Source organism: Oncorhynchus gorbuscha, linkage group LG01, assembly GCF_021184085.1.
Source record: "Oncorhynchus gorbuscha isolate QuinsamMale2020 ecotype Even-year linkage group LG01, OgorEven_v1.0, whole genome shotgun sequence".
NCBI classification, from domain to species: domain Eukaryota; kingdom Metazoa; phylum Chordata; class Actinopteri; order Salmoniformes; family Salmonidae; genus Oncorhynchus; species Oncorhynchus gorbuscha.
The window spans coordinates 45678214-45687320 of NC_060173.1; the positions used below are offsets into that span (position 1 = coordinate 45678214).

The 9107-nt window shown below is 41.1% G+C and overlaps 1 protein-coding gene across 2 annotated transcripts; it reads left to right on the top strand.

Annotated features, from left to right (window-relative positions):
• Positions 1 to 2319: 2319 nt before the first annotated feature.
• On the top strand, positions 2320 to 7422 carry LOC124008782 (zinc finger and SCAN domain-containing protein 2-like). 2 transcript variants are annotated; one of them, XM_046320367.1, is made up of 3 exons: positions 2320 to 2569; positions 5240 to 5278; positions 5446 to 7422. In XM_046320367.1, exons 1-3 carry the CDS (start codon positions 2398 to 2400, stop codon positions 6432 to 6434), a joined length of 1200 nt encoding a protein of 399 aa, XP_046176323.1. In that variant the 5' UTR covers positions 2320 to 2397; the 3' UTR covers positions 6435 to 7422. The 2 variants fall into 2 exon arrangements, with proteins under 2 accessions (XP_046176323.1, XP_046176399.1); XM_046320443.1 differs by lacking the exon at positions 5240 to 5278 and having other exon boundaries at positions 5446 to 7420.
• Positions 7423 to 9107: the final 1685 nt, after the last annotated feature.

Here is a 9107-nt window from a genome sequence, read left to right on the forward strand (position 1 = left end):
GGCTGGGGAAACATATACATTTGGCAGCCAAGCACAAGTGATCAGTGTAGCCTTTTATCATCTAGACTTTTAGTGTGCAAGTTCACTAATTATTTCTGTCAATTCAGAAAGTTTCCTAAAGTAGCTTGTCTGGACTACATCAATTAATAAGAGAAGATGGACAAATAATATAACTTAACCGCATGTTCCTTAACGTTGCCATGGAAAATGTTCATGTTGTTTCCAACTATCAATTAGCAACTGCGCCATAAACCATTGAGATAGACGAAAGGCCAGTCTTCTTGGCAAATGACAAGGAGTGGAATGTTAGCTAAAAAGACTGGTACCCAGGCTAAAGGATCATAGATCACAATACAAAAAATAGGATGAGCATGAAGGGTAATTATAGCTAATTACAACTTAAGACCTTATATTTCTTCAGAGTCGGGAGGTTTTGGAGCTGTTTTTAATGTGGGGAAGGCTTTTCCCTCCAGGCTGCTGGTGCTGAGGGTTACTGAACCCTATATTGACATGGTGAATTCTTTCACAAACATGGAATCTCTGATTTGCAGATTTGTTTTTCAACTGGTCCAGGTTCATATTTATATCCAAAAATCTTAGTTTACGTTGGCGCGTTATGTTCAGTAATGTTTTGCCTCAAAAACATCCAGTGATTTTGCAGAGAGCCACATCAATGTACAGGAATACTCATCATAAACTTTGATGAAAGATACAAGTATTATGCATATAATTAAAGATATACTTCTACTTAATGCAACCGCTGTGTCAGATTTCAAAAAAGCTTTACAGCAAAAGCACACCATGCAACAAAAGTCAGAAATAGCATTATAAATATTCACTTACCTTTGATGATCTTCATCAGAATGCACTCCCAGGAATCCCAGTTCCACAATAAATGTTTGTTTTGTTCGATAAAGTCCATCATTTATGTCCAAATACCTCCTTTTTGTGTTCACACGTTTAGTCCAGTAATCCAAATGCACAAGGAGCGAGCACTTAGTCCAGACGAAAAGTCAAAAAAGTTATATTACAGTTCGTAGAAACATGTCAAACGATGTATAGAATCAATCTTTAGGATGTTTTTATCATAAATCTTCAATGATGTTTCAACCAGACAATTCCTCTGTCTATAGAAATGAAAAGGAACAGAGCTCGTGCTCAAGGCTTTCTGCTAGAACCCTGATTCAAACAGCTCGTATTCTCTCCCCTTTCATAGTAGAAGCCTGAAAAAAAGTTCCAAAGACTGTTGAAATCTAGTGGAAGCCGTAGGAAGTGCAATCGGACCAAATTTACACTGTATATTGGATAGGCAATCACTTGAAAAACTACAAACCTCAGATTTCCCACTTCCTGGTTGGATTTTTCTCAGGTTTTCACCTGCCATATGAGTTCTGTTATACTCACAGACATCATTCAAACAGTTTTAGAAACTTCAGAGTGTTTATCCAAATCTACTAATAATATGCATACCTTAGCTTCTGGGCCTGCGTAGCAGGCAGTTTACACTGGGCACGCTTTTCATCCGAATGTGGAAATAGTGCCTCCCAGCCATAAGAAGTTAAAAAATAAAGAATGTTTGAAACCACCAAGACTCTTCCTAGAGCTGGCTGCCCGGCCAAACTGAGCAATCGGGGGAGAAGGATCTTGGTCAGGGAGGTGTGTTACTGTGTATAACTTAACAGTCATTCACCATACAGTCTGACAAGATGGCCTTGAGAAATGTAAAACATTTTGTAGAATAAAATAACTAGAAAAGATAAAGTAAACACAAACAGCAACATTCACACGACAGATACAAATGCTTACAAGGTGTACAAGATAATAAGATAGTCACACATATTTTTATATTTTTAAACCCGTACTGATGCAAGTACATTACTGTTACCGGCTCTTGGGTTTAATAGGTAAAGACCCGAGTCTACACCCTTATGGCAGTATTGTATATGGATGTTCAGTGGATGTGTTAACTTTAGATCGAACATGTAATTACCCCTCTTAAGTGTGCTATTCCTTTATACAGTTAGCCAGCTAAAGTTAACAGTAGCTGATAAGTAATCTTGACAAGTGACATGGACAATTAAGGAGCAGGTTGTCAAAGAGTCTTGTACATTTTTGGGGTTAAAATATTTGATTTTGTATATTTCTATGGTGGCCTTGAATCCGTCTTCATACTAATCGACATAAGCATACGCGGCTAACGTTAGCTAGCTAGCGAAATAATCAAATAGCTTTCTAATTTAAATACAGGTTATTGACACGATTATACTACTACGTGGGGACTTTTACTTTGAATTTTTGTCGAAATTCCGTGATCCGGAAGTACTTTTTTAGTGTTGCGGAATTTCAGACGATTAAAATAACACAGCTTGCTAGCTACTCATCTTGCATTATCTAAATATGTCTAAAATACAGTTGTTGAGAGTTTTTCTCTACGATAGATTAACAGCTGCCGCTGAGGAGATATTCGAGGTCGTTGAAAAAACCATAGCAGAGAATCAGGAGGAAGTTGTCCGTCTACAGAGGCTACTCGACATTGTTCTTCGACCTGAGATAAAGCAAGACAGAGCAGGTTTGTTACTCATTGCTTATGTCAAACTTACTTAACCTTCATTTTATGAAACACAAGGAGCAATGTCAAAGATAGTTATTTTTGAGAGGAAGTGTACCTGTAGTAAGTAGGTCTAAATGTCATAATGCAGTGTTTCCCCTATATTCATTTAGCAGTGGTGGCCCACCCCAGCTAAATTTTTGCCACTGCTGCAAAACCTATATTTGATACATACACTCACTCACCGGCCAGTTTATTTTGTACACCCATCTAGTACCAGGTAAACCAACTTTTTCTTGTTTTTAGCTGATAGGAGTGGAACCTGTGGTTGTCTGCTGCAATAGCCCACCCATTCTGCACACCACTGTGGTACTGCATCGTTATTTGCCTGTTTGTGGCCCGCCTGTTAGCTTGCATGATTCTTGCTATTCTCTTTCGACCTCTCCCATCAATGAACCGTTTACACCAATAGGACTGCTGTTGACTGGATGTTTTTTTGTTTGTCGCTCCATTCTCGGTTGTCGTGGGCGAAAAGCCCAGGAGGGTGGCCTTTCTGTGACCATAGATCCCATTCTAGCCTTCAGTCGAACAGTAACTGAACACCTCGATGTCTGTCTGCCTGCGTTATACAGGAAGACACAGCCATGAGACTGACTGTCTGTAGAAGTGAACGGGGTGGAAGTCTACAGGAACAGCTAGCTTGTCATTGCACTAACGTTAGCAGCAATGCACCCCTCCACCCTACCCATCATATCCTATTTTATTTGTCATATGCGCCGAATACAACAGGTGTAGGAGGTGTAAACTTTACCGTGAAATGCTTACTTACGAGCCCTTTCTCAACAAAAGTAAGAATAATTAGCATAAAAGGAAAAAGTAACACAATAAAATAACAATAATGAGATGATGTACAAAGGGTACCGAGTGTACAGGGGTGCGAGTTAGTTGAGTTAATATGTATGTATGTCGGTAGGGGTAAAAGTGACTCGGCAATCAGGATAGATAATAAACAGAGTAGCAGCAGAGTATGTGAAAGTGTTTCTACACAACCGTTCAAAAGTTTGGTGTCACTTAGAAATGTCCTTGTTTTTGAAAGAAAAGCCCATCAAATTGATCAGAAATACAGTGTAGACATTGTAAATGACTATTGTAGCTGGAAACGGCTGAATTTCTTTTCATGGAATATCTACATAGGTGTACAGAGGCCTGTTATAAGCAACCATCACTCCTGTGTTCTAATGGCAGCGCAAACAGGCTCTAGCCAAGATAGAAAGAGGAGTGGGAGGCCCCGGTGCACAACTGAGGAAGAGGACAAGTACATTAGTGTCTAGTTTGAGAAACAGACGCCTTGTAGCTCCCTTCAGTAACCACGAGCACAACCGTTCCTTGATTTTAACTGGCGGCTTTATTCTGTAGTTTTAGTCAGAATTATCACCTTCCGTGAGAACTATAAAGTAAATGAAAAATACAGTAAAACACACTCTTACAACCTTATCTTACGAGTGACTTATTAGCTTGGTATAACTCTCAAGTGCTTACATACATAACAGTTTAACCGGCGTTATAACAGGTTCAGATTAACACATGAATAAAGGAACAAATACCTCATTGGCTGCTTATTACAGAAGGGAGGAAATCAAACTTCACACTTATTATTCCTGGCATGAATTCACACTTCATCCTAACATACACTCTTCAACCTTTATGAACTACACCCTATGACATGAAAACTTAGCTAACGCAGCGCAGGATTGCCTTCCCTCCAAAGGTGTGTTGCTACAATAACGATCCCCGTTACAACAGTATTAGCTACGTAGTTCCGCTTGTATTATCATTTCCCCCGCACAGCGGGCACAAACAATTCAAACAAAAGACAACGACATAACCTGTAAGTCTAACTGTCAGTTACACGCCTCACAAGTCCTCAACTGGCAGCTTCATTAAATAGTACACGCAAAACTCCAGTCTCAACGCCAACAGTGAACTCCAGGATGCTGGCCTTCTAGGCAGTTCCTCTGTCCAGTGCCTGTGTTCTTTTGCCCATTTTAATCTTTTATTTTTATTGGCCAGTCTGAGATATGTATTTTTCTTTGCAACTCTGCCTAGAAAGCCAGCATCGCCTCTTCACTGTTGACGTTGAGACTGGTGTTTTGCGCACCAGGGCTTCCCACTCCTTTTTCTATTCTGGTTAGCGCCAGTTTGTGCTGTTCTGTGAAGGGAGTAGGTCACAGCTTTGTACCAGATCTTCAGTTTCTTGGAAATTTCTTGCATGGAATAGCCTTCATTTCTCAGAACAAGAATAGACTGATGAGTTTCTGGCCATTTTGAGCCTGTAATCAAACCCACAAATGCTGATGCTCCAGATACTCAACTAGTCTAAAGAAGGCCAGTTTTATTGCTTCTTTTATCATGACAACAGTTTTCAGCTGTGCTAACATAATTGCAAAAGGGTTTTCTAATGATCAATTAGCCTTTTAAAATGCTAAACTTGGATTAGCTAACCCAACGTGCCATTGGAACACAGGAGTGATGGTTGCTGATAATGGGCTTCTGTATGCCTATGTAGATATTCCATAAAAAATCTGCCGTTTTCAGCTACAATAGTCATTTACAATATTAAGAATGTCTACACTGTATTTCTGATCAATTTGATGTTATTTTAATGGACAACAAAATGTGCTTTTCTTTCAGAAACAAGGACATTTCTAAGTGACCCCAAACTTTTGAACGGTAGTGTATGTGTGAGTGTGTGTGCCGTCAATATCCATGTGTGTGTGTGGGCAGAGTCCAGTGAGTGTGCATAGAGCCAGTGCAAGAGAGTCACTGCTGAAAAAAATCCTAGGATAAACCTTGGCATAATGTCAGCACTGATTTTCATTCTTTCTCCTTTACCCCAGACCTCCAGCAGCTCTGTCTCTCTGTCTCTGAAGTGGAGATTCTCCCTGAGCAGCAGCACTGTGAGCAGGAGTGGAGCCCCAGTCTGAGGCATGAGGACCCAGAGTCCACACAGATCAAAGAGGAACGTGGGGCCAGTCAGGAGGAAGAGCAGCCTCAAGGGCTTGAGGCTCACACTAAAGACTCCATATTCACTCCTGCTTATGAGGACCCAACTCAACCCTCACATCCCTATCAAGCCCAAAAGGAAGGAAACAGTGAGAGAGAGACTCTACCCAGCACTACAACTGAACAGATCAAAACAGAACCTGATGGAGAGGACTACAGAGAATCAGAACCAACCAGTGTCTTTCAGCCCCTCTCTGCAGTAAATCCAGACTGTTCTGCAGCTCCGAGTGAAAACAGTGAAAGTGACAGCGGGATGGAGACTGGCGGGCCTCCGTCGGGTTTCGAGTCAGTCAAATCACAGAGAATAAAGATGGTAAAATTACAAAGCTCCCTTATCAACACTAAGGATAACAAATCCACACCGTTGTTCCACCTGAAATCACCTAGGCAAGGTCATGCTACTCCTGGTTGTTGTAAGGTGTGTGGCAAGTATTTTCATTACATGGGCTTATTATTTAAACATGTTCAAACTCACACAAACGATAAAGAATCACTTTGTGGAGTGTGTGGAAAGCATATGGCGTCAACAGAAAGTATGAAAGATCACCTCCAAACTCACATTGCAGCTAGGTATTGTTGTCATGTTTGTAGTAAATGGTTCACCTTAAACAGCAATCTGATTGTGCACATGAGAAGCCACACAGGGGAAAAAACGTGTCACTGCCCTGTTTGTGGCAAAGGATTCAGCACCAGCGGCGATCTGAAGAAACACATCCGGATTCACACAGGGGAGAAGCCGTTTCGCTGCCCTGATTGTGGCAAAGCATTCAATCAGAGTGGAAATCTGAAATATCATAGGAAGTCCCACACAGGGGAGAAATGATATCGTTGCAGTTGTTGTGACAGATGTTTCAGGATTGACACACATCTTAAAAGTAGACAAGGACTCACGGGGGAGACAAGTAAGATGCAATGATTGATGATATGCTCAAGTGGGACGATTCATATCATGAATACTTCTGGAAATTATATTTTCTTCATCCTGGGATTGTATGTTTGAATCACTTTCCCGCTCTACATTTACAAGTGCATTTATTCAGTACATTGGCCATGTTGCACCCATGGCTGTGCCCCTGCCCAGTCATGTGATATCTGTAGATTAGGGCCTAATGAATTTGATTTTAATTGACTGATTTCCTTATATGAACTGTAACTCAGCAAAATCTTTGAAATTGTTGCATGTTGCATTTATATATATTTATTATTATTATTTTATTTTTTTCCAGTATATCTGCATACATGTATAATACTTAAATGCTCATGTGTGACATGTAGTATTAAAATGTTTATTACAAATATGTCCCTTCTATGTTAACATTATGTGTTAACTTATATGTTACGGGATTTCAGTGATCCTTGTAGTCATGGTAATAAAACAGTAGAACAAACTACACTAAACACTCAACTTAAATGTAATCCTATTCATTTCATTGTTGTTCTTTCATCACTTCTCAATTCAGCCATTTTACTGTTTTACACCGTTCCCTCTTGTCCCTTTTGTTGCATCCAGGAAGTGCGTCATGACAGCATCTGCAGGGGGAAAGCAACAAATATAAAATAAAGAGCACATAGAACAGTTATGGGTTGTGTTTGGGGTCATGAAATGATCCAATTCAGTTTCATTTAAAAGTCCTTGAACATGAATGCCCTATTTGCAATGATTGATTTGTCAATTTAAAGGATAGTTAACTTTTTTTACGCCTTAGTCAGTCGGATGGTTCCTTACCCTGAAAGTAGTCCATGGGCCAGGAGAAACTGTATTCCATTACTTAGAGTTGTTTAAATAACCACTGGCAACTTGAGGGGATTTGGCCACAAACTTTGAACTTTGACTAATTGCCCCTATCACCCCCATATTTTTGTTTGTTAGCAATCTGACTATAAGGTGTAAATCAGCAAACTCCCTTTAACATCCTACAATGTATTTAATTGAAATTGACCCCAACCATGTTATGGTGGATGCATTTTTAATGGGATACTGCAAGATTTTGAGATTTAGGTAGTTTTTTGACTTACCCAGAGTCAGATGAACTCATTAAAAAATGTATGCCTCTGTGTGCAGTTTGGAGATGATTGAAGTTAGCATATCATTAGCTTAGCAAAATTGCTGGAAGTCTCCTGGTATAGTAGCTAGCAGATCACAACGTTGTATGTCTCAATGGTGCTGCCCATGCGCTCATAGATGCCTTGAGACCGATACATTATATATACAAAATGTATATGGACACCTTTTCAAATTAGTGGATTTGGCTATTTCAGCCACACTTGTTGCTGACAGGTGTATAAAATTGAGCACACCGCCATGCAATCTCCATAGACAAACATTGTCAGTAGAATGGCCTTACTGAAGAGCTCAGTGACTTTCAACGTGGCCCCGTCATAGGATGCCACCTTTCCAACAAATCAGTTTGTCAAATTTCTGCCCTGCTAGAACTGCTCTGATCAACTGTAAGTGCTGTTATTGTGAATTGGAAATGTCTATGAGCAACCACGGTTCATCTGCGAAGTGGTGGGCCACACAAGTTCGCAGAACGAGAACGCCGAGTGCTGAAGCGCGTAAAAGTTGTCTGTCCTCGGTTGCAACATTCACTACCGAGATCAAAACTGCCTCTGGAGGCAACATCAGCAAAATAACTTTGTCGGGAGCTTCATGAAATGGATTTCTATGGCCGAGCAGCCGCACACAAGCCTAAGATCATCATGCACAATGCCAAGCGTCAGCTGGACATTGGACTCTGGAGCAGTGGAAACGCGTTCTCTGAAGTGATGAATCATGCTTCACCATCTGGCAGTCCGATGGACGAATCTGGGTTTGGCGGATGCCAGGAGAACGCTAGGGGAAGACGCTTTCCTGTTTCAGCATGACAATGCCGCCGTGCGCAAAGCGAGCTCCATACAGAAATGGTTTGTCGAGATCATGTGGAAGAACTTGACTGGCCTGCACAGAGCCTTACCTCAGCTCCATCGAACACCTTTGGGATGAATTGGAACGCCGACTGCGAGCCAGGCCTATTAGCCCAACAACAGTGCCCGGCCTCACTAATGCTCTTGTGGCTGAATGGAAGCATGTCCCTAGTGGAAAGACTTCCCAGAAGAGTTGAGGCTGTTATAGCAGCAAAGGAGGGACCAACTCCATTTTAATGCATTTGATTTTGGAATGAGATGTTTGACGTGCAGGTCTCCACATACGATGGGTCATGTACTGTATCTCCGAAACAACACCTGTTATCCTTATACTTGCATTCTGAGTTGGAGACCTCCAAAGAAGTGACAATTCTATTGAGCCTGAGAAAGCTACTCCCTGACCCCCAAGGCCCCTCCTAGCCATGATATCGGCAAAACGGAGCTGCTCTTCCTCCTGGGATGGCCACTCCAAGACCTCTCCATCACGGTTGACAACTCCGCCATCCAGACATTATTTGGGACAGTAACATTTGAGCCTGGGTGAATTTCAATCTACAAAACATAAATAATTCACTCAGATGCTGTAAAAGAC

Bases quoted from the DNA above. Each gene is read 5' to 3' on its own strand.
- LOC124008782 (XM_046320367.1), top strand. From the start codon at position 2,398: ATGTCTAAAATACAGTTGTTGAGAGTTTTTCTCTACGATAGATTAACA. The intron at 2,570-5,239 runs GTTTGTTACTCA...CTTTTCTTTCAG, and splicing joins GATAAAGCAAGACAGAGCAG to AAACAAGGACATTTCTAAGT. The intron at 5,279-5,445 runs GTAGTGTATGTG...CCTTTACCCCAG, and splicing joins TGACCCCAAACTTTTGAACG to ACCTCCAGCAGCTCTGTCTC.